Here is a 25,837-nt window from a genome sequence, read left to right as displayed (position 1 = left end):
TGGCAATGAGCTGGCCAGGGAGGTTACAGCCAGCGTAGCTGTGCAGACAGAGCTATGGGAATGAGTAAAATGTTATGAAATGAGGTCTCAAGAGTTGTACCAGGTTCAGATTTCACAGAGCTTTGTGAGTCCTGGTAGGAACTAGGATTTTATTCTTGGAGGGGTGAGAAAACATTAGGGGGAGGAAGGCAAAAATGACAAAACAAAAGAAGGATGCTAACAATATGGATGCTAACAATATTTACTACAGTCATGTGCCACTTAGCCATGTTTCAGTCTATGATAGACCATATATGGAATGATGGTCCAGTAAGATTATAATGCAGCTGGAAAATTCCTATCACCCAATGATGTTACGGCTGTCATAATGTTGTAATGCACTGCATATCTGCAGTGATACTGGTGAAAGCAAACCTACTGTGCTGCCAGTCATATAAAAGTATAGCACATAAAATTATGTACGGTACATATTTGATAGCGATAATAAAATGACTATGTTGTTGGTTTATTATTTACTTTTAATCCTCACAAAAACTCTGAGGCAGGTATCAGTGTATTTCCATGTTGCATGTGTGGAAACTGAGACTTAATGAATAATTTCCCCAAGAATTCACAGCTGTAAGTGAAACGGCCACAATTTGTACTCAGAGCTAACTCTAAAACTTATGTGCCTCCTTCCACTACCCACAACGAAACCTACCTCTAAAAAAGTTTCAAACCACATTCAAATTATACTAACTGGATATCTGATGTAATATTTATCAGAAGCTAATAAAGTATATTAGGGTTTTTGTTATAAATTTTATAAAATCCATAGCAAGTTTTTCAAATGCAAAATAACATAAATTAGAGGCCATTTCTCAGAGATAAGGTTACAGCATCCAAACCAAGTGTCCACAATTTATGTATATGATACAACAAAATTCAATAAGCCCAGGATGAGTTTCAACTAATTTTCTAGCATTCTACCTGCCATGCAATAATCAACAACCAATCAATCTCTGCCTTCTTACCTTGCCTAGCATGCGCAAGAAAACAATGGGGTTTTATGTTAACATACATATAAAACCCAGTCAAATTAACTTAACTGCAGAGAAGAACACTTTTCTGATCCTAACAACACAAGTCCTTCAGGGAAGTTCAATGATGCTTCAGGTTGAGTTACAGCAAAAAGCCAGAGAAAATGTCAGAGAATAAACAATGAAGATTAACAAAGCATTGGTCTGGAAGCTGATACTCACACACGGCTGCCCAAGCACCCCGAATATCGCAAGCCCATCCTCTTTTAGTTTTGGCTTCATACTACAGCTTTAAAAGTAGAGGAAAGCAGCCTGGTTACCCCTCCTAAAGGCATGTTTCGCTCCAAGTTTACTTCTGACAAGGAACTGCAGCATATAGTTCCTTTTTTGAGGGCTATTGCAATATCTTCTCAAAACCACATCACCATAATAGTGTCAAACCTTAATGAGTTCTACAAACCCAACCACAACTCTACTCAAATGGAGCTGGAGAAGCTAAATGCCAGAAAGGGGTAGGGGGTGGGGGATAGCTAATCCACCTCAAAATGATGTATCTTAGCTATCTGTAGGGAACTCGCTGCTAGGCTAGTTATGGTCAGATATGCAATCCTGCATACCCAGGGCCAGGAGATATTTTAGCACTGAAACTTAGTTTTCCTCTTTTCCTTCCTTTTTTTGGGGGGGAGGGAACATAGAACTGCCACTCTCGCCTTAATAATTAGCATAAGGAGAGTGCAAAGAAAAAGAAGGCACATCCTTGAAGCAACTACTGTCTATGAGTAATTTGCTCTAAATTTTGTGCTTTTAAACAAAAAAAGTTTTATAAGGTAATTGTTAGAGCATAAGCTGGAAAGTCAGACACAGTTGGTTTGATTCCTTACTCTCACCTTACCATCTTTGTGATCTTGGACTACTTAAATTTCTCTGCGCTTCAATTTCCTCATCTGTAAAGTGAAAATACTAAATCTGTCATGAGGATTAAATGAATGTGAATGCAAAATGTTAGCTGTCTGGCCACCCGAAACGATCGATATATTGTGACTGTGTGGTATGCTAGAGGGCTGGTATAATTCTAATGAACCAAAAAAGAAGGCAACTTCTGAGTATTAGACTTAAAAAAAAAAAGAAAAAAAAGTAAGGGAAGCCTGCTTGTGGAGTAAGTGTCAAGCAACTACCCCTACAACACCTACCACAATTTACCCTCCAAAATTCTGTAAGGAAAATGGGGCTTGGTTTCCCCACTAGGTTAAGAGATAGTTACAGTTGTGGGGTGAGACTGACTAGGAAACAGTAAGTCAGAAACTGAATGGTGGTTAAAAGAGATATCATACTCATACGCACCTGAAATATTTCCAATGAAGTGTCCTTCCTAGCTCTCCAAATAAAGAGATATCTAAGCTCCTAAGAACTTTATAAACATGTTCTTGTTTAATCCTAACAGATCTATGAGGTACATATTATTTTTCCCTATTTTGTAGATGAAGAAACTGAGGCCTACAAGAGATGTTAAACAATAGGGACACACCAAGTTCAGCTTTGCCATTTTTAAGGCCAAAGAGATGGATTCCTGCTGAACAAGGATTAAGTGATTACAGGGTTACCATCATTATCAGTGAGGCAGCACCACCAATACAAGAAATACTATTAAAATAAAGAGTACTATGTAAGCATTCTCTACATAATCTAAACCAGCGGTCCCCAGCATTTTTCGTACCAAGGACCAGTTTCACGGAAGGCAATTTTTCCACAGATGAGGGGGCGGGGTATGGAATGGTTCTGGGATGAAACTGTTCCATCTCAGATCATCAGGCATTAGATTCTCATAAGAAGCATGCAACCTAGATCCCTCACATATGCAGTTCACGATACGGTTTCCGCTCCTATGAGAATCTAATGCCACCACTGACTGGACAGTAGGCGAGCTCAGGTGGTAATGCTCGCTCATCCGCCTGATACTCACCTCTTGCTGTGCAACCTGGGTCCTAACAGTCTATGGACCAGTACCAGTCTGCAGCCTAGGCGGTGGGGACCCCTGATTTAAAGTACAAATCTCCTTATGTGCTTTTTATGCAGAAATTCTATTGGCCAGTTAAAGCATAAAATATGTACTATAAGAATAAAATGGTACAATAATCAGTGACTGTAGAAACTGTTAATGTCATATGCAAAAACAACTAAAGAGTTTTCAAATGGATAAATAGTTTGACAGTTAAAATGAATATTAAGAGATAGTGCACCGGCTAGATAACCTTAGGAAGAACATTTTATCTTTATTAAGCCAACAAATATTTATCAAAATTTAAATGGTATAAGAATTACAGATGTTAGGCCAGGCACGGTGGCTCATGCCTGTAATCCCAGCACTTTGGGAGGCCGAGGCAGGCGGATCACCTGAGGTCAGGAGTTCAAGACCAGCCTGGCTAATATGGTGAAACCCCGTTTCTACTAAAACTACAAAAAATTGGCTGGGCATGGTGGCGAGTGCCCGTAATCCCAGCTACTCAGGAGGCCGAGGCAGGAGAATTGTTTGAATCCGGGAGGTGGAGGTTGCAGTGAGCTGAGATCGTGCCATTGCACTCCAAATTGGGCAAAAAGAGCGAAACTCCGTCTCCAAAAAAAAAAAAAAGAATTACAGATGTTAGATTATATTAAAACTCTAGCTTTAACTTTTTATTAACTAGTGTTCAGAACACTAAACATTAAATAAAACAATTTTTTAAATTGTAGATATTCCATTTAGGCCATGTGTCTTTCTAGGGTAAGTTCAATTTGAAAATCATTCACATAAGAATAAAATTAAGAGCAGAATGTCAACATTGCCATCTCCAAATTTTGTAAGAAAAAATGGCCAAAATCATGTATAAAAACTATGATAAATCCATCCTGGCTAACACGGTGAAAAAACATACAAAAAAATTAGCCGGGCATGGTGGCACACGCCTGTAGTTCCAGCCACTCAGGAGGCTGAGGCAAAAGAATCACTTGAACCCGGGAGGCGGAGGTTGCAGTGAGCTGAGATCGCACCACTGCACTTCAGCCTGGGTGACAGAACGAGACTCCGTCTCAAAAAAAAAAAACAAAAAAACAAAAACAAAAAAAAATAAAGGCCAAAAAACCGATGATAAATTATCCTCAATCCTGATATAAATGTATTTTTAAAAGTGTTAGGAAAAATATCAGGTACCTCAAATACATTTTGTTTTCATTAATAAAACAAAATAGGCTTTAAGAAGAATACTTAAGAATACTGCACCTTATTTATGTCTATGGACATTAAAGATTTAAACAAAACCTTGTCAAAATGATTATTATACAATGATAACCAATTTCAGCAGCTAAAGGTTTTTGTGATTCATTAAATCCAGAATCCTAACACAAAATTCCTTCTAGAACATGTTACTGAAAAACTTCCCTGAATTATAACTGTCTGTAGTTCAACTAGATAGAGATCTTACTGATGTGCCAGGACAAGTTGTATATGCTGTTTAATGAATCAAGAACAATCTAGAAGTTGGTAATGCTGAGAAACTGTTCTCCTACTATAAGGTTAAACTTTCAAACCAGAACAGGCAGATATTAATAAATGCATAGGATTGGTTGTATTTTTTACTACCTCATATTTATTCTTGTATCGCGTAACTTCATTCTATGCTGGTGATATTCTGCTCCAGCCAAATAATGGTTTTAGTGAAAATGTTTATTCAACACACCTAGGTTTTTTCTTGTTTCTCTAATCACTTTCCTTGTTTCCCCAATCACTTCTATTTCTGCCAATAATAAATGCAGGTAAAATGTTCAAGTCATTCTTTCTATTGGTATGCATTTAAGAAAACTTTAGAATTGACCAAGTAAAAATCACATGTAGCTTTTAAAGAGCAGAAGGTGCCATCAACTGATCCTTCATTTTCTCACACCTGACTATCAAGCCCTATACTCCAGGTCTGTATTTTCTTCCACTTAAGCCTGAAGTGAAGTCAGAAACAAATCACATGCTGTTGCCATAGATAATTTGTTACCACAGATCAAGTAGTGTAATTTCACAACTCTGACCACTCTGAAGTCTAAATGTTATACGGCAACCAAGAACAAACACATACCTTGCTCAGTACATATGTGTCATTCTGCAGGGAGAGAAAAGAAGTTTATAGAAACACAAGATGCTTGGAATGGCTCTGTGATTCCAACCAACTTTAAATTCCTGCCCATCTTCTTAGAAAGCCCAAGGGAGTTTGTAAAAGTTCACGGGACTTGGAGTTACAACCTGGTTCAAATTATTCCTCCATCACTTACCAGCTGTGGCTATTACATTTCCTTGTGCGATGGAGATAAACCGCCCACCTTCAAAGGGCTGGGGAGAGGATAAAGATATGAGAATTTATACAAAATACCTAGCAACGAATACAATAAATTGCTCTATAAGTACAATATTATCTTCAGAAAGTACATTTTGCAATTTTCTAGCATGTTGCCAGATAGGCAATCCTGAGATTACTAGTTAAATGGTTTAAAAAATACAAAATGTCAAAATGCTTAAAGTCGTCCAGCTGAAAACTTAGGGGGAAAAAAAGGCACTGAGAACCAGAGTTATTAACCATCATAAATTAATTAGGTTAAAAGCCTGAAAATGCTACCAAACATGCCTCCTCACAAAATTCTATGAATAAATCCAAATACAACCTAAAGACAGGTTGTGAAAACAGCGACTAACTATACGGCCTTGGACAAGCTGCTTTAGCCTCCCTGAGGTTTGCTGAGGGGTTTTAAATGAAAATGCAAGTAAAGCACCAAGGTAGTACGGTGCATAATACAAAGCAGGTATTCAATATTCAATAAATGTTAGTCTCCTCCCCCATTCTCTAGTTTCCACTCAGTTCTACAAACTTATCTTTACCAAGACACAAAGACCTAGATCACACAATGACAAAGGAAGTCAGATACAAAGAGATGGACAGACTGATGAATGGGAATTTGGCCAGATGTCAAGTTATCCCAAATCCTGCCTCTCTGGTTATTATTTTTAAGGTAGGTCTGTACATTTGTTTCATCTTTTGCTTTACTATGCAAAAGCAAAGTCTCCAAAGTTGTTTTGCACCAGATGGGCTACTGAGGACCCACTTGTCAAGTACCTGAAGAGGAATCTAAATGGGCAAAATTACTATGTTGGCAGAACATCTTGCTCAATAGCACTTGGTTCCATTGTGAAATATGTATTCTTGAGTAGTTACTCCACCACCTAACCCTACACCTAGGTTTCAAGCGCAAGTGTCTTGTAAGAAGGACTTGAGAGCTTACAGGCACAAACCCTTTGAGAGGGGCCAATAGTGCCCACTACAGTAAATCATGACTGAGTACCTAGAGCTTGTCAGGCTGGGTCTGTGTTCAACATTCACATGTGTCCCCTCAATCTGGACAGATCGGTGCACTTTAGTTTCTGTTACTTTGCAACCTTGTGAACCGAGACCTTGGACAAGTCACTTTACCTCTCTGGCCTCAGTTTCCTCAATTATAAAACAGAGACAGCCAGGTGCAGTGGCTCACGTCTGTAATCCCAGCACTTTGGGAGGCTGAGGCAGGCGGATCACGAGGTCACGAAATCGAGACCAGCCTGACCCACATGGTGAAACCCCGTCTCTACTAAAAATTCAAAAATAAGCCGGGCGTGGTGGCGTGCAGCTGTAATCCCAGATACTCGGGAGGCTAAGGCAGGAGAATCACTTGAACCTGGGAGGTGGAGGCTGCAGTGAGCCGGAATCATGCCACTGCACTCCAGCCTGGGTGACAGCAATAGTCTGTCTCAATCAATCAGAGATGACAATACTTATCATATGTAAAATGGTAGCTTAAATGTAATCAACCATACTTTAAAAGTCATATAATGGGTAATATAAATGTATAGTTATTATAGTAAGAACCTTGTTTTCCTCAAAAAACATATAGACTAGAAACCATATAATCCTTTACATTTAAGAGTCATTTAATACTGTACCCTAGTAGCCTCGTCCTGAGTCTCTTCTTTCTCTCTGCCAAATTTTTGTAGAGGGAAGAATATGGGCCTCGGCATTCCACAGCTGTCTGTGTAACAGTAGCTCTACAATTTTCTATATAGCCTTGGACTAGTTACTTTAATTATCTGAGCCTCCATATTTCTCCCGCAAAACACAGATAATGCCTATTTCACAAGGTTGATATAAGGTTGAAATGAAACAATATCTGTAATGTACCAACCATGGTTTCTAGTGCAGAATAGGCATTCAATAAATGAAGATTTGTTCAGCTGATACTAAAAATAAGATGACATTTATGAGGACAAATATGTTTAAACTGGCTCTTATGGCAACTGAAATATTTCAGCACTTGTATGCCACCACTCCAGAGTTGAAATTCTTAAAATAAATACTCTTCTTATAAGGGTGGAAGGATTGTAAATGATTTTTTATCCATCTAGAATTCCTTGTTCCATTAATCTACAGGCATCAACATCACAACATGTATCAAAGGGCCAAACTAATTTTATTTAAAGTAGTATCTATTACACTAGGGAATAATTTCCAACCTACATCAAGTCCTACATCAAGTAGGGACATTCGAATGATGCTTAAAATACTTCAAGATTCTGGTAAAATTTCCCTGAAGTATGAAAAACTGACATAGGCATTAGAAGGAAAAGAAAATTAAAGAAAGGGAAATGGGGGTAACATTTATGTCAATCACTGAGTTATGCTCTCTACATGAATTGTTTATTTCTCAAAGCAACCCACTGAAGACAGTCCTCTTCTTCTTCTTGTGAGACCAAAAAAAAAAAAAAAAAAAAAAAGGCACTGAGGTTTGGAGAGGTTAAGTGAATCACCCAAGATAAATAATACAGTTTCACAGAAGTAGACCCTGGATTCAAAACCAGCCAGTCTAACTACAATTCTCCAATCTCTCTACTAATTTTAATTCACAGAGAACTACAAGAAATATTACAAAACAAGATATCTGGTAGACCAATCAACTGGAATTTGAGTTTCATTGATCAGTTAACTCTAATTTTACTGATGTCATTATTATTATTAATATATAAGAAATGTTCAAATAGAGTATCTTAGAGTTTAACAAAGTATTTGCACGCATCTTTTTTTAGTTAAAATACCCTTGTGATGCAGGCAGAACAGGTATTATCATTAAGAGAGGGGAAACATGAGACTCAGTGGATAGGTGACATTTTCCAAGTCACACTAACTACTAAGTAGGCAAGCTTAGATTTTAATTAAGCTTTTAATCCGTAAGCAGTTCTACCATACTATACTACCATCTTTCTCCAAGAAGAAATATTTATGCACCTTTATTTGCTCCACAAAAATAACCAGAATCTGTATGACAAATAAGCCCTAATTTTTCATATTGCATACACTAGAGGCTGGGTTATCATCCAGGAAGTAGATAGCAATATCCTTTATTTATGAGATGAAGAAATCAAGGCTTAGCAAGGAAAGTTTGCAAATGGCAGAGCCAAAATGCAAACCTAGGTTTGACTTCCAAGTTTGCACACCTAGTCACTACCTGGAGCCTCCTCTTACTCTCAAGCTCCCTCATACCCCCAACATGGGTGATCCAAGTCCCAAGATTTCTACTTTGTGATGTGTGAGTTAGAGATCAGCCAGATCCAATAACATTTGGCTCTAATATTTTCTTCTTAGATAACTACAATGCCACGCTCATCTGATATTGTCACTTCCTAGCATTCATGACACCAAGAACCTGCAAACTGGGGTCTTTACCTATTCTCTCCATCACTAACTAGTTAGGTGACCATGGGTGGGGTCTTCAAATCAGAGGAGATGATTGTCCAACTAAAGGAAAAGTAGGCCTACATGTTTTGGGTACTCTTCTGGGGCTAAGATTTCTCAGGCAAGACAGAAAATTAAAGAAAGGGAAATAAGAGATAACATATATGTCAATCACTGAGTTATGCTCCCTACATGAATTCTTTCATTTACTTAGAGTGAAACTTAAATACAATGTATTTAAGATGAATTTTCAGATCACAAATGCATTCATATTCATAATGTGAGATCTAAATATAAGCTAAAGCGAAACAGCAAGTCAACAAAAGCTCTGCCTTCCCTAACAGTGAACAAAGTGAAAGTTAACAATCATGGGTTACAAAAAAGGGAAACTGTAAAAAAATGTCCTGAGTAGTTATTACTATCTGGTAGGATTTAAAATAAAGTTCAAGTGTTTTCTAAAGGGATAGGTCTTAGAGAATCCTTATATGTCCAAGAATGGCTAATCATAATTTTCGCAGAAGTAAGACTTGGTTTATCAAAATAGACTGGCAATCAAAATAAGCCTTGAACAAAGAAACACAAAAAGAACTTGGGCCCTAACCAGCACAAGGCTCCCTACACCCCACTTAAAAATTAAAAAGCAAAAAACAAGGTAAAGCACCAAGGAATTAAAACAACAAATGTACTTTGGAAGGGCTATAAATGGGGTTAAATAAGCTTGACTTTTCAGTAAAGTGTAGAATGCAACTAGTTATTCAATAAATGTAAAATATACATAGCCATACTTCAATTTCATACTAACTGAAAAGAGGCAATAAAAGAGGCCGGCTTATATGTGGACAATTTCATTTTTAAAAAGCAGGGTGGGGAAGAAGATACCCAAACTATTAGAAAGATAGCATCATACATTGTGGCGATTCTTAACTTTCTACAAACCCCTTCGTGAATCTCACCAACAAACACTTTATTCAGAAAAACATGTGCATAAACCTTTATAATTTCAAGAGATACAGACCCCAGGAAGTCTATTCTTGGGCCACTTTTTAAGAATCCCAGGAGTGGAAGGAAAGAGCTCTGGACAGCCTTTTGGCTTCTATTTCTGGTCCTACCACCTTGTTATCCTCATCCAACCACTTTGTCTCTCTAGATCTCAGTTTCATCTGTTAAAGATGATCTTTTTTTTTTGAGGCTGTAGTATTCCGTTATATGAATATACCACATTGTCCATTTATCTGTGATGGACATCTAGGTTGTTTACACTTTTGGGGGGGTGTGTGTGTGTGTGTGTGTGTGTGTGTGTGTGTGTGTGTGTTTGGTAATAGACAAATAACAATTATATAAATTTATTTATGGGGTAAAATGTGATGTTTTAATCTATGTATATACCGTAGAAAGATAAAATCAACCTAAGTAACATATCCATCATCTCAGCTACTTATTTTTTTGTGGTGAGAAATACATTCTTTTAGCAATTTTGAAATATATATTGTTTTTCTGACACATTACAACATGGGTGAACCTTGAGGACATTAGCTATGTAAAAGACAGACACAGAAAGACAAATGTTGCATGATTTCACTTATATGAGGTACCTAGAATGGGCAAATTCTTAGAGACAGAAAGGAGAACAAAGGTTATCAGGGGCTGGAGAAAAGGAAGTTCAGTTTGGGTGATGACAAAGTTCTGGAAATAATAGTGGTGATGGTTACGTAACTCTGTGAGTGTTGTGAGTATACTGAATGCTACTGAATGCTGTCCCTAAAATTTACTATTTTAACCATTTTTATGTTATGTATCTAGGAAAAGAAAGGGGAAGGAAAGGAGAAAAGAAAACCAATAACAAAATGATCATTCTTGATTCTTTAACAACTGAAATTCTACCAAATTCTACTAGAATCACTCTCACACTGAGTGATTTGGGACAATCGCCCCCTTTCCATTTTTTAATCGCTAATTATGACTCAGAACTTTTTCTAAGCTTCACAACAGTAACATCCCAGAATTCAAGTTAAGAGCTAGATCTGCAGCAAGGTGCTCATCCTCTCCTATCAGGGTCCTCTATTGGTGATTTCTCAGGTTGGTTTTCCCTTACCAATCTCCCTTCAAAAGGAGGTAAGTGGCTTTCCCACATGTAACAGAAGTAGTACTTTTAAAGTAAGCAAAAAAAAAGTCAAAGAACAAACACACTCTAGTTTCCTTAAAGCTGTGCTGCAATAACAGTCTTGTGACATCCCCTCCAAGGATATAATGAAGCTGTTGTAATCACTTTATTTCCCTATTTGGATGGCAGTCCTTAACCAACTCTGCTTCCCAGCAAAAATTAAATTTAGAGGAAATGCATTTGAACTTCACAATAGTTATGCAGAGTTAACTGTTTCAACTTCTGAAACAAGGCCTCTCTTCCTGAGGCCATGAGGCTAACCGTAGAATGAATCCAATCATTGGCCAGATGGGAAGTGTGAAGGAGTAGAATGTATCACTCCCTGGAATACTGTCTTAGGAGAGCTCAGGTATCCAAAGCTCATTTGAGATAAGTGCCCCTCCTACCACCACTGTATCTGTAGCACCCATCAGAAAGCTTTCTGCAAAGAACTGTCTGTCTAGCGTGATGGGGAAAGGTATAAGCTTGGCAAGTGAATCAAGAAAAAGCTGTTTACAAAACCATAAGTAGCATTACATTCTGAGGTCTCTTTTTGGTCCTTCCAGACTATATACACAGTTAAAAATGGTAAAACATAAAGCACAACTAAATTAAATCTGGCATGAGCAAAGTATCTGAGAATTTGCTAATACTGACTCAATTTGCACAGGTCCCTCAATTGCTAAAGAACATAGATCCAATGGGGTTTATACTTGTTCAGATAATGTGGTGGAAAAGATAATGATGATAACCACAAAACTAATAAAAATATATTAAACAACAGAAACTATTCTTGAAACTTCTTTATATAAACATTCCAATAAAAACTTCTGGCTGCTCTAGTGCATTTATTTCTTTATTTATACAAGAATAAAAGAGCGCTCTTCAAGTGTTTTGACTAACAACCTTCCTCTAGAGAACTCTTTAAAGAGTCAGGACATATAATAATTGAGCCCAAAGACAGACAGGATTTCCTACTGCACATTTCCAGGACAATTCAGTTGCTTTTTATTGCTGTTCATATGAAGAAACCACTGCTCTCAAATTTTATTCACAGAAATTACATTCAATCCAAAACTTAATTGTTTACCATATTTTCTGTATGCAATTATAATATGGAAGTACTGGTTTCTAATTAACTCTTTCAAGTCTTAAAGACATACCAGAAAAAAATATATGATATAGGAAATCTGTTTCCTCTTGTACTAAACCAGGATAAACTGTATACATTGGTAATGTTACGCTACCTCCACAGACAAGGCTCATTCTGACTTTTGAGTAAAATAGTAAAATATAAGAGATAAGAATTGAAGAAGGCAGGCAGGCAGACGAGAGAGAAAATGGTTAACACGACTTACGTTTCTCTCTCAGACAATGAAGTGGTTAGCAGGAGCAAGCTTACAAACCTCCAGCAGAAGGCAAGGTACAGAGCTGAGGTTTTAATTTGTGGCAAACACACATTGAGATGCCAAGTGGGTGGTACTCCTATGAATCGGGGGTGGGGCTGGGGATGAGAGGAGAGAAATAAGGCAGAAGGAGCACTTACTCGGTTAGAAGCTGGTGCAGCTTGTGATAGCCTCGCTCCAAGGCCAAGCTCACAGGCGTCGCCCCTTCCTGGTTGTGGATACTGAGAGCTCCGCGGCCACCTGGCTTCTGCAACAGAAACCACGTCAACCTCAGCAGCCCCAGCCGCACAGCAAAATGCATCAATGTCTCTCGCGGGCCAGCATCTGTAAATGGGGGAGAAAATGAACGTAAGTGAGGAAAATATAAAAACAAAAAACAAACAAACATAAAGACAAGTTATGTAAACACCACTGCCTCCAAGTGCCTACGATTGTAAAGTTAAGCTACAACATACAGTGTGAACAGCTTTATTGTGGCCAGGTAGAATCAGCCCTCAAGTAAAGGCAAAACAAAGCTACAAAAGCATAGAAAGTATAGGAAGCAAAATCTTCAATAGAACACAGTCCTGCAAAAGAGAATCAGGACATTTCTATATTCTGACTTAATATACAGTGTTTGTTCAACCAATTTCACAGGCAGGCATATAAAGGTGACCCATACACACGTTCTTTTACTCAAATAATAATAACAGAAGCAAATGCAGCCCCACAACATGAGGTCCAAGAGGGAATGGCTGTTGGGACTTAAATGGGTGTATCATAAATGGTATAATTACTTTTTAAAAGAACACCTAGACAGGAGTTGGCTAGTTAAACACTAAGAACAGGTTCTGCTTGTTCAGTACACATGGGTCTTTTTATTCCTACACAATAAGGGCAAATCAAATTTCTGGCACTGCCAGCTTTATTTATTTGTTTAATGAGAGGAAGAAATGCATCTTCTGGCACAATAAGGAAGACTAACTCTAAGACAATCCACTAATAACTGCAGAAAGGAAAACGTTTATTTAACTTGAAATAAAGGCTCCCTCTTAGTAAAGTGAGTCACTCTGAAAGTGATGGAATGAGGAAGGGCTTGTAGTTAGACAAATCAGGGTTCGAATCTGGCATTTACCATCTGTGTGACCAAGCGTGATTCATGTAACATCTCTGAACTTCACTTTCTTCATCCCTAAAGTGAGATACCAACACCTCACTCACAGAGGTGTAACAAATGAGAAGAGGTAGATGAAATGCTAGTATTATGACTGGCTGTAGTAGACATTCATTAAATCCCAGTTCCTCTCTGTTTCCTGGCTCTCTTCACTTTACTCTTGGACATCAAATTACATTCACGGTTCACTAGCAATACTCTCTTCCTTCAGCAGTCCTCAGTGCTCAACCTGGGATGACAGGAGCTGAGGTCTTTGCAGGGATGCCACATATAGCCCTACAAGGCTGTACTACAATTAACTCCAGGGAGCTGGGAATGGCACCCTGAAGTTGTGCCTGCCTCAGCTTAGCTATCATCTCTTTCTTCATGGCTTCCCACGGGTCTAAACTTCTTCACTGAGCACTCGGACTTTTTGGACCCCAGTGGTTTTCTCCTTACTGTGAAGTCCTCAAATGCTTCTATACGTGAATATCACAAAGGAATGAACAGATTTTTGAAGCTGTGATTTTACACTGAATTACACTGTTTCCAAATGTCATCTGTGTATTAGTCTGGTATCCCTATTTCCAAGGTAAATTTCCTTGGAAGCACAATTTTTCATATTGTATATTTTCCCTACAGAACTGTATACGCATAGACCAATTCAGGATTTAAAGGGTGTTTAACCAGGGGCACATGGCTGGAAAGATTATGCCCCAGAAGCAACAACTACATGTGCAGGTACAAATTTTAATAATCAACACCTCTGCGCAGGTGGCAAGGCCAGACAAAAGGACAAATAGAATCCTCACAAAAGATCAAATAGCACCATCTAACTTTTGCCTTACAGTTGTTCTGACATCCTTATCAAAAACAAAGAGCTAATGAGGCACTAACTAGGAAATACCTGATTCTTTAGAGGCTAGTTATTTCCAACCTTGAAGCAGCTGTCTCTTTACCACCCTCCCACAACCACTCTTCTGATTTGTTATTTGTTCTGAGTCAGCTCAGCATTTCAGTAGAAATCCCAATACTACAGCCACGCGCCTGCTCAGAAGCTGATGCCCTGACTTCTGCACTACATCCTCTCTCAATTTCTTAAAGTCTTAGCAACTGGTACCACATCTGCTTTTGTGTAGACCCTTTCTGAGGATAACAGATTAGGAGAAAACAATGTAGTGAGGACCTGCTATGCACCATGCACTGGGCTAGGCAGTTTATGTCAACTTTTTCCATTTTATCTTCTCGGTAACCCTATGAGGTCTGGTTATCTTCATTGTGCAAATGAAGGCAGATTCATAGAATTAATAGCTTGCCCACAGTCAGATCAGGATTTAAAATCAAAAGTTCTTCTGTCTTGCATTAAACAAACAAACAAACAAAAAAACCTTTTCCATTACTCCACCCTGTTTCTTTTTGCTAGGAAATAAAACCACAAATACAAAAACAAGCAATCATACAAGCAAGCTAAACTAATGTGGTTTAAAAAGCACCTTATGTTTTCTTCCAACATTTTATTAACTTTTCCAACGTACACATAGTTCAAAGAATCACACAGCAAAAGCCACTCACTCAACAACCTAGATCCTACAATTAATGTTTTTCTATATTTGCCTTATCACATATATATCCAACGATTCTTCCTTCTATTTCCCCATCGATCCACCTTATTTTTATGCATTTCAAAATAACTTGAAGATATCGGTCCACTTCACCCCAAAATACTTCAGCATGCATATAATTAACTAGCATTCAATATGTAGTTACAATTTTAGGTGATTTATACACAATGAAATACATATGGTATAGTATACCCATTTGATAAATTTTGACAGATGCATATACACGTGAACCCAAATCTGTACCAACATATAGAAAATTACCAATATCCAAAAAAGTTCTTTTGTGCCACTTTCCAGTTAATCCTCTCCTCCTCATTCAGAGTTAACCATTGTTCTGAATTTTTCACCTACATTCGTTTTGCCTGTTCTACAACTCCATATAGATGAAATTATAGAATATACACTCTTGTGTAAGGCTTCTTCGATGAGCATGTTTGAGATTCATCTACATTGCTGCATGTAGCAGTAGTACATTCTCTTTTACTGCTGAGTAGTCCACTGCATGCATATACCCCCAGTTTTAGGTATTCTCCCATTAATTTCTCACACATTTTTATTTGATTCAGGGGTCATGTGAATTAGGTTTGTAAAAGAGGCCAAGGTGCAAAGGGATAAACGAATATATGAATTTAGTTTCCTTTAGTCTGTGTTGTTTTAAGAGCATGAAAGCTTCCATCACTGCTTTCTTCCTTTTGTGTTTAAACTGCAGAGCTCAATAATTTAGGATCAATCTCTGTTCCCTTTTCTCTGCATCAGTACTCCCCTGTAATCTGAGTTACTCAACTTCATTTTTTTAGATCACTAATGGCCTTTCCTACAGTGTCAACTGAGTCCTTTGTCCCCAGTGTGAATTAACTGTGCTTTAGGATTGTGGATGGCTGCATCATTTTTGCCAACTCACTCCCCTTCCATCCTTGTCGTCATAATAATAGCTTTGCTGCAGATGTAATTAAAGCCCCTAACCAGTTGATCTAATAAGGGAGGTTATCCTGGATTATGTGGGCAGGATAATCCCACTGCATCAACTGGAAGGCTCTGAAAGCAGGTCTTAGATTTCCCCTGGAGAGAAGGGATTCCATTGCACCTGTGCAGGACAGCGCTAGCCTGTGCCTGTGGAGCTCCATCCTGCCCACAATCTTCCCTTCCTCACGTGATATTTTGGCCCATGTTGGTGGACTGACTTTTGCCCATGATCTTCCCTCCCCCTCCTGCCCTACAAATTTTGGACTTATTAGCCCTCACAATCAAAGGCGCCATTCCTTGTAATAAATCTTAACATATTATTTCTCTTAGTGGTTCTGCTTCTCTACTTGAACACTGACTCATAAAACCTACTTTTCTCCTTGCTGTCTCCTTCTCTAATTTCATAATAAACCTGATTTTATTGAGCTCTTTAAAGGACAAATGGGAAATATCATCTACATTTTTTTGTTTCTTACAGAAAGCATACTCAGAAAATCTTCCATCTGAATACTTATGATACTTTTCCCTTTTCTTTATGCTGTAATGTTATTCCATAGACCCCATGTTGGCTGGTTATCCTGTTTAACCATACTTAATTGGAAAGATCTCTGTAGGCTTAGCCTCTACCCACAGAGAAGGAAGGCAGAAAATGTCTCACATCCTGCTTTCTATTTACTTATATGCTGGACACACCTGTCACACACCTTCCCTCAGATCTGCAAAAAAGTTGATGTGCCTAGTAGGCATTCAAGCATGATGAGCCTGCTAGAGGGTTGTATCTTTTATAAATGGTCAGATTCTCTAAGTAAAATGTTCTAAGTTCTGAGATCAGTACAATAATCAAGGACTACTTTCCTACCCCATCAATCCACCTAGCAAGCCCAGCTTACAGTACTCTTTGAATCTATACCTATGATTCCAAAATCACCATTCTTTGTACTATTCTGGACTCTCTTAAAAAACCTAAAGTCCCACATGATGCAGGAATTCTCAGCTGCATGTGAAAGGAAGGAGAACAGGCCACTGTGAGAAAATGCAGTTGTGGAAAAATGAGACCTGTAACCTTGTAACAAAAACAAGGTTTCAGAGGCAATAAAACCTTTTGGAGCTCAAGTCCTACCACTACTAGTCTTGGGATCAATAAATATTAATCTTCTGCCAAGGGGAAAAAAAAACCACTAGCAGTTTTAAAATATGTTGTTATTTTCTTTTCAGCAGTGATGACAGCTGAAAAAATACACAAACACAGGCCAGGCACAGTGGCTCATGCCTGTAACCCCAGCACTTTGGGAGGCCGAGGTGGGAGGATCATGAGATCAGGAGATCGAGACCATCCTGGCTAAAACGGTGAAACCCCGTCTCTACCAAAAAATACAAAAAATTAGCCTGGCGTGGTGGCGGGCACCTGTAGTCCCAGCTACTCAGGAGGCTGAGGCAGGAGAATGGCGAGAACCTGGGAGGCGGAGATTGCAGTGAGCTGAGATCGCACCACTGCACTCCAGCCTGGGGGACAGAGCGAGACTCCCTCAAAAAAAAAAAAAAAATACACAAACACTAATGTAGCTACGAAAAAATACTTATGAAAAGCTATCAAGGCTGGGCGCGGTGGCTCAAGCCTGTAATCCCAGCACTTTGGGAGGCCGAGGCGGGAGGATCACGAGGTCAGGAGATCGAGACCATCCTGGCTAACACAGTGAAACCCCGTCTCTACTAAAAATATAAAAAATTAGCCGGGCGTGGTGGCAGGTGCCTGTAGTCCCGGCTACTCGGGAGGCTGAGGCAGAAGAATGGCGTGAACCTGGGAGGCAGAGCTTGCGGTGAGCTGAGGTCACACCACTGCACTCCAGCCTGGGTGACAGAGCGAGACTCCGTCTCAAAAAAAAAAAAAAAGAAAAGCTATCAAACACTCTGAAAGGAGGTGGGAACTGAATCATCAAATGATTATGGTGGGCGACCTATTAACCAATATCAGATGTATAGAATTGGGAATACACAGGCTGTTCTTACTGCAGTTTTTCCTAAACCTGTCTTCCACCTCTCCACCCAAATTTCTCTTTGAGGGGAGAATTCTTGCCCCCAAAGATGATCAGATCTCTTTTTCACTTGGTTATACAATATCATGAGTAAATAAGAATGAAGATTCCCCCAGGATGTTTCTCCCTGCTTCCTCTAGAGCAAGTCTGCAGTGGGCCCACCCTACATTACCTGGGAGTTATGCTGACTGCTACTGCACAAGGGTCTCTCAGGGAAAACACCCCCCTACTTTACCATTTTCACTAACCACCGAGCTGAGAAACTAAGTGAGACTTGGAAAACTCAGAGAAAAAAATGTCCTTGCCCCACCATTCACGCCACACCCAGATGAATCCTTATCACCTGCATTTAAGGCAGAACTGTGGCAAACAGTACAATGTGTAGAAGCTTGTTTATATAATTAGGGATGAGAGAACATTTGGAAGATTTAAAAGGACAAACTCCCTCCTGTTCATATTTAAAGTGAAGATTAATTTTTGTAACAAGTAAAACATCAATGTTTTGTGTCTCTAAATGGTACATTCAAAATGAATAGCTTATAAACTAGCACACATTATCAGAATACACTTTCCCCCATTTCACAGATGAGGAAATTAAGTAACAGAGAGATTAAGTATTTTGCACAAACTCTTGCAATGAAGCCAGGATGCAAACAAACTGACTCCAATGCCCCTGCTTTTCCCACTTTGTAAGAGCAAAGTTAAACCCAGAATTCTTAACTTTATGCTCATGCCTGAAGTTCAGGGAGACTTAAGAAATTTATCATATGTAAATGTGTGCACGTAGGCACCTATAAACATTTTTTTCTGAGGAGAAATCTGAGCAATTTCCAAAGGAGTCACTGACCTGAAGAAAGCTAAAAAGCACTGCAACTAAACAATTAAAACAGTAGGAGGATTAGCCATAAATCTTACATAAACTACTTTGTGTAAGTATTAGGCTAGAATATCTCTAAACATCCTAGCTTTCAACAGCAAGAAGTCCTGTTATGTAACAAGGTGCCTTATTTACCTGTATTACCTCAGGCATCATGGTTACTTTGTACCTTTCTCCTTTAAATACCTATTTTAAAGTATTTGATGTGCAACTCATTGATAATACCTATATTAAAGTATTGATGTGAACAGACTATTCCATTACATTTGTCCCTCAACAGCAGGCATGATGAACTCTTAACTGATGCTTCTCTCCCCTTACTGTACCCAGTGTTCCCAGATTCTAATCATCAATTAATAGAACAATTTAAACTGCAGAATGTGAATTGAGCACAGAAAATCAGATTCCTCATCCCAGTTGTTGACTTAAAGACACTTCTATCAAGTCACTTGCATGCATTTCACCTTGCAAAGTGTACAACTTACACAATTTCTTTTGTTATTTTGATTATTATTTTAAATATATGTACAATAAAATTCACCTTTAGGGGATGTACACTCCTATGAGTTTTAACACATGCATAGATTCTTACAGCCACCACCACGAACAAGACAAAACAACTCCAACAACCCAAAGAATTCCCTCATGATACCTCTTTCCAGTCAGACTTCCCCCACTCCCAGCCCCTAGCAACTACTCATCTGTTCTCTTTTCCTATAATTTTGCATCTTCCAGAATATCATATAAATAGAATCACATAGTATGGAACCTTTGGAAACTGACTTCATTTTCCCGCATAATGCATTTAAAACACATCCAAGTTGTTGCACATGTCAACAGTTTGCTTCTTTTTATTGCTGAGTAGTATTCCACTGTATGGATATATTATAGTTTGCTTCTATATTCACTCAGTGAGGGAAATCTGGGTTATTTCCAGTTTTTGAAGATTATGAATAACATTACTATGAGCACGTCTGTGCACATACTTTTTGGTGACTACAGATTTTCATTTCTCTAGGATAAACACCCAAAAGTGGGATTACTGGGTCATACACTAAGTGTATGTTTAACTTTACAAGAAACTGCCAAATATTTCTAGAGTGGTTATACATTTTGCGTTCCTACAAGCAACATATGATATGTTCTTCATCTTTGCCAGCATTTGGTATTCTTCATCTTAGCCATTATGATAAATGTGTAATGATATGTCATTGTGGTTTTAATATGTATTTCCTTCCTCAAGTGTTCAAATTTGGTTTGGCCTTTGTTAGCACTGCTTGAGCAATTTCGTGCAACAGAAAATTTACCAGTACACTGACAGTACAAAAAAAAATTAAAGCTGGCCAATTCCCTCCTATTAAAGACAAGGAAGTTAAGGCCCAAAGAGAGGAAGTGGCCGGGCACAGTGGCTCACGCCTGTAATCCTAGCACTTTGGGAGGCTGAGGCAGGTGGATTGCCTGAGCTCAGGAGTTCAAGACCAGCCTGGGCAACATGGTGAAACCCTGTCTCTACTAAAACACACAAAAAAGTAGCAGGGTGTGGTGGCATGTGCCTGTATTCCCAGCTACTTGGGAGGCTAAGGCAGGAGAATCGCTTCAACCCAGGAGATGGAGGTTGCAGTGAGCCGAGATTGCACCATTGCACTCCAGCCTGGGCGACAGAGCAAGACTCCATCTCAAAAAAAAAAAAAAAAAAAAAAAAAAAAGAGAGAGAAAGAGGAAGTGATATGTCCAAAGTTTCAGATGTTTGCTTTTTCTAATAGTTGTTTTTAATCATGGTAACATAAAACTATCCAACTCCTGGGCCCCTCTTTAAACAAGACAAAACAAAACCATAAAACACCATAAGCCCCACAAATAACTAATGCAGTACTATCTTGACACTGATTTGTGAAAGGCAGCCAGAATAAACATTCCTGTATCAATAGAGAAATAGGAGGAGCTAGAGGTATTAAGGCCCATCACCAGGTTTATATAAGGCATGAGTGCCTTTTCAGAATGTCAAATATTCTGATCTCTAAATATTAGCAAGACAGAAGTTTCTTGGACACTATACTTAAAAAAAGAAGAAGAAAAGGATAAATCCATTCTTCCTTGATTTGATACTTCCTTTCAGGTTTTACCTGGGCAGGACTATCCAGGTAGAATCTGACAGTATGCACCTGACAGTATGGGACACCGTTCTGACGGCTGACCACAGGTTTAACTGTTAAATTTAGTGTAGATTTAAGAGAATCAAAGCTGGCAAAGACCTCTTTACCATTCTTCCATGGAAGAAGACAAAATTCATCTGAGTGTAGAAACTAACTATGCTATGGCTCAGGCCCCTCTGGGTATTTCTCCTCAGGAACTGCTCACCTGTGGGGAGAGTGACTTGTGGTCTGCTTACCCAAAATAATTCAATACTCAAGGCTGGGTGGACTCTACAGGGCAATGGTGTGACTGACCAGCTCTTTCATTGAAGACATAGAAAGTACAAGCAGACCCTTCTGGCAGGAGCTCTAACATCAGGCTTCCAATCTAGATTTCATCAGTAATAAAGTAAACATTTTGGTTTCTATCTCAGGACTCCCAAATCGTTCAATTGGACTTGAACTCAGAAGGGAAACTGGATGTTACTTATTGAACTCCAGGTACACATTATGTTTCATTTAAAAATATCTATACAATTATGACATCAAGTAGATGTCATTGGCTACTAGAATTATGTGGGAAAACCCTTGTTTGAGTAAGAGGACTTACTATGTAAATATTTTTGAAAAAGTGGAGTTCTGGCCAGGCGCAGTGGCTCATGCCTATAATCCCAGCACTTTGGGAGGTCAAGGTGGGTAGATTACCTGAGGTCAGGAGTTCGAGACCAGCCTGACTAACATGGTGAAACCCTGTCTCTAATAAAAAAAAAAAAAAAAAAAAAAAAAATTTGCTAGGCGTGGTGGCACATGCCTGTAATCCCAGCTATTTGGGAGGCTGAGGCAGCAGAATCACCTGAACCCAGGAGGTGGAGGCTGCAGTGAGCCGAGATCATGCCACTGCACTCCAGCCTGGGCTACAAGAGCGAAAGCCCGTTCTCAAAAAAAACAAAAAACAAACAAAAAAAAAGTCCTTTCTTCAGTGAACTCTCATAGGGAGGGCCAACAGATAAAGTCAGTAAGAGTGACACTAACCTGGTTAAGGAAGTGTGTGGTTTCTCAGAGCACACCCTGTTCTCATGCTCCTCCCACTCACTGCCCAATCTTTCCTCTCCTTCACTTCCAGGCTATCTTTAGAGAACTTCAGAATACAATAATGAAAACCATGTCTTTGATCATTAAACACCAAAAAGTAACTCTGCTACTCTCCTCATGAAGAGCGTGTCACTTTCTACACTTGAGAGATCAAATCTGAAATCCAGACCCACAGGAAGGTGACGTGCCACTCTCCTTGGGTAATCCCTAGGGTCATTTCGCTGCAACAACATGCTTAACAGCTCAATTGAAGAACCTAGAAGAGATGCCATTGAGGCCACTTTCCTGCAGTAATTCTAAGATTTACGCAGCCTCTGTGGAAGACCTGAATATGATGACCATAGAAAAGTAGCCCCATTAAAAAAAAAATAGAAATATCACAAACTTAAAGTGTGTTTGTAGATCATATAAATTCTCACCATGCAAACTCTGATCTGTCCCCAACACATTCCACTCCGCGGGCAGCTTCAGGTGCCTGAATGCCAGCACCAACTTCTTATCAAGGGAATTCACATCCCCAGATGGGGGTCCTGACTGGTCAAGAAAACGGGTAAAGTTCAAAGCCTGCTGATTTCCAGCACTGGTTGCTAGGAATTGAGCTGCATCATACGCTTCATCCTGGACGAAATGGAAGTCTTCTTCAGCCACCACAAACACGGGAAGGCCCTCTTTGGAAGCACAGAGCTGCACCTTCACTGTTTCACAGCAATCATGACCTAAAGGAAACACAGGCAGCAAATAAAACAGTATTAGAGCCTCACTGCTGAAAGGACGCTAGTGGATCCTCTTAGCTCTTATTTCACGACATACAAATTTCTCCCCCTAAAAAACACCCCCTCCTTCCTCTTGAGCTCTGACAGCATTTTTCCAAACTTCTTAAAACTCCATTTTCAGCTTTTAACATTATTTGCAAATATGAATTCCCTTAACAAAAAACAAAAAACTTTGTATCCCAGCTTTCACCATGCCTATAACATGGTATCAGGAACCGAACAGGCTCTGAATGTCAACAAGGGCTATTCAATTTGAACAGATTTAAGAATGAAAGCTGAAGGACCTTCAAGGCCTAGCATATGATGGAAAGTCCAATAGCTACTGAACTAAATTAGATCTGAAAACATAACAGGAAAAAATATCACTCATACAAGTTATATAGCAAGAATTTTACAGATTCACTAGCACTTGCTTTATTATCACAATACAAAGGCTCACATGATGAAGCACTTGGAAAAGTACATAATTACTTGATTTTATTTTACTACTATGAGCAATCCAAGGCCTAAAAAATAAGTAATGATTTTTGTTCTCAGATACACATTATTTCCCATCTCAACCACTAATGTAATGAGGACTTCAATGAAATTACCTGGTTTGCATGAGGATAATGCAATGCTGTGGCTGGGAGCCCAGTTCAGGAAACGCAAACATGCCAAGGACTCCATGGTGCCCAGTGTACAGACTGGCAGGCACCTCAGGAGTGATGATTGGAGGCAGAAAACTGCATGCCACTCCAAAGAGTTCGGCTGCAGACAGGTCAGCAAGATTTAACACCACGTGTCTATGGGTAAGACCTTCTTGGACAATCGGGCTTTCTTTTGAAATTTTAGCCTCACAGAATTAAATATTTCCAATATTCTCATCACAATGCACATTGTATTTCCCCTGTTTTCACACACTGATCTCAAATAGCCAGAACTATGCTCCTATCACCATCCTTCTCCCATTATCTTTCTGATGACAGAAAAGAAAGTAGAGTTAATGTTTTTGTTTGGGTAATGCCACTTTGTGCTCTGCCTGATTAATCATGGGCACCCATGCACGTGCCACTTCCCTGAATCTCTAACACATTCAGACTGCTCTTCTACAGCTAAGGGCATGGAGGGAAACCCTCTACATGGTCCCTGCGACTGAATTTCCATACCACGGGCACAGGCCAACAGAGGTTTCAGACTTGGAATGAACTAAGCTTTCTGCTGTCTTTGAAAGAGACAATGTTTCTTCCATGTAATCAGAATAATAAGTAAGTTAATTTTCCACATGCTTTTTTCCCAAGGGCCTCCTTAAGCCCTTATCCTGTGGCAAAAGAAATCTCTCACTGCTGTGTAATTTTAGGGTGGTAGGAAACATTTACCAAGCAAGTACCTAGCACACGCCAGGCATCTGACAGTCATCTCTCCACAACAATTTTATGAGGCATGTATTGTTCTCAATTTATAGATGAGAAACTGAGACTTAAAGAAGTAACTTGCCCCATGTTACACAGATATTAAGGTGCAGAATTCATTATTCAGAGTCGAGGCTGATGCCAAAGGACATGGTCTATTATATCAGGATGCAAGGGTTTTGTATCACATTGCCTATAAACAGGGCAATGTGTTTGAAGAGGAAGAAGGCTAAGAGCTAAGTCCCTGCCTAAGAGGAGCCTAACACTTGGAATGATGGGCTAGTTTAACTTTTAAGCAAGAATAATTGGTTCATGAACCATGAAGGTAAGTCTTCACATGAACACTGAATCCACACGATACTCCCACTGCCTTCCAAGTCAAATTCTAAGAAGGCTGTAGGAAGCTGAAGCATCCTCTGCCTGGTGTGTGTGTGCAAGTGCGAGCATGTGCACATGCATGCACACTTTATAATAATGTATATGCGGTATTTATGCATTTAATATATGAAAGAGAATTAGGGGAAAAAAGCAATATTTCTTTGAAGGGCAGCCAGCCTAACTACACAGACATCAATGTTAGCAGAAACAAGCCAAATGATTCAGTTAGTAAGATTTGTCTATTTTTCTAGCAGAAAATGTTTCTTTTAAAATATTCTCTAACATCTGACTCAGTTTTGTTCAAGAGCTAAAAGCTAGACATCCATCAAGTCCAGGCACTATGATCAGAAGGTGAAGATGAGTAAAGTAAGGAGTCTCAACTCCCCAGAGATTTACGGTTCATAACAGAGAATCAAGTTGCAGATAACTGCAATGAAGTCAAAATGAGAGGAGTTCTACAAGAACTTTCCTATCTAAAATACCTAAATATCTAAATACAGTGCAATTTGGGGAGAGGAGTGGTGCATTCCATATGTGGGCAAAAGCAGGAAGATTTCACAAAGGAGATGGCAATTAAGAAGGACTTAGGCCAGGCGCGATGACTCACGCTGTAATCCCAGCACTTTGGGAGGCCGAGGCAGGCAGATCACTTGAGGCCAGGAGTTCGAGACCAGCCTGGCCAACATGGCGAGACTCTGTCTGTACTAAAAATAAAAATTAGCTGGGCATCTGTAGTCCCAGCTACTAGGGAGGCTGAGGCAGGAGAATCACTTGAACCTGGGAGGCAGAGGTTGCCATGAGCCAAGATCGTGCCACTGGACTCTAGCCTGGGAGACAGAGACCCTGTCTCTAAATAAATAAATAAAATCTAGAAGGGGCCTCCTAAATTCTTTATTATTATCACCCAAAACACCATACATAGCCTCACTTAATTTCCAAATAAACTGATGGTGGATGGATGATGAACGATGGATGGATGGAGTGATACGTATGTCAGTCAGGAGAACTGCTTTAAAGAAGAAATGCTGTGGTTCGTCAACAGAATCAATATATAGCATTGTCCCATTTATCCAAAATTAAGCTAATCTGTAAACTTCTGAAAGTCCTTTG

At 39.2% G+C, this 25,837-nt stretch overlaps 1 protein-coding gene across 49 annotated transcripts in view; it reads right to left on the bottom strand.

The window, feature by feature from the left end:
* AKAP13 (A-kinase anchoring protein 13) overlaps window positions 1-25,837 on the bottom strand; it is a 373,116-nt gene that overhangs the window by 191,344 nt on the left and 155,935 nt on the right. For all 49 annotated transcript variants that reach the window (XR_010151481.1, XR_010151483.1, XR_010151482.1 and 46 more), the window contains 2 exons: window positions 22,605-22,901; window positions 12,475-12,658 (listed from right to left, as the gene is read on the bottom strand). Coding sequence is in view for 45 of the 49 variants with exons in the window: in XM_054667098.2 (XP_054523073.1) it covers window positions 12,475-12,658; window positions 22,605-22,901 (481 nt within the window). In the remaining 4 variants the exon portion in view is untranslated. The remainder of the gene's footprint in view (window positions 1-12,474; window positions 12,659-22,604; window positions 22,902-25,837) is intronic.

Source organism: Pan troglodytes, chromosome 16 (assembly GCF_028858775.2).
Source record: "Pan troglodytes isolate AG18354 chromosome 16, NHGRI_mPanTro3-v2.0_pri, whole genome shotgun sequence".
Lineage (NCBI taxonomy): Eukaryota > Metazoa > Chordata > Mammalia > Primates > Hominidae > Pan > Pan troglodytes.
This window is presented reverse-complemented; position numbering and strand designations above follow the sequence as displayed.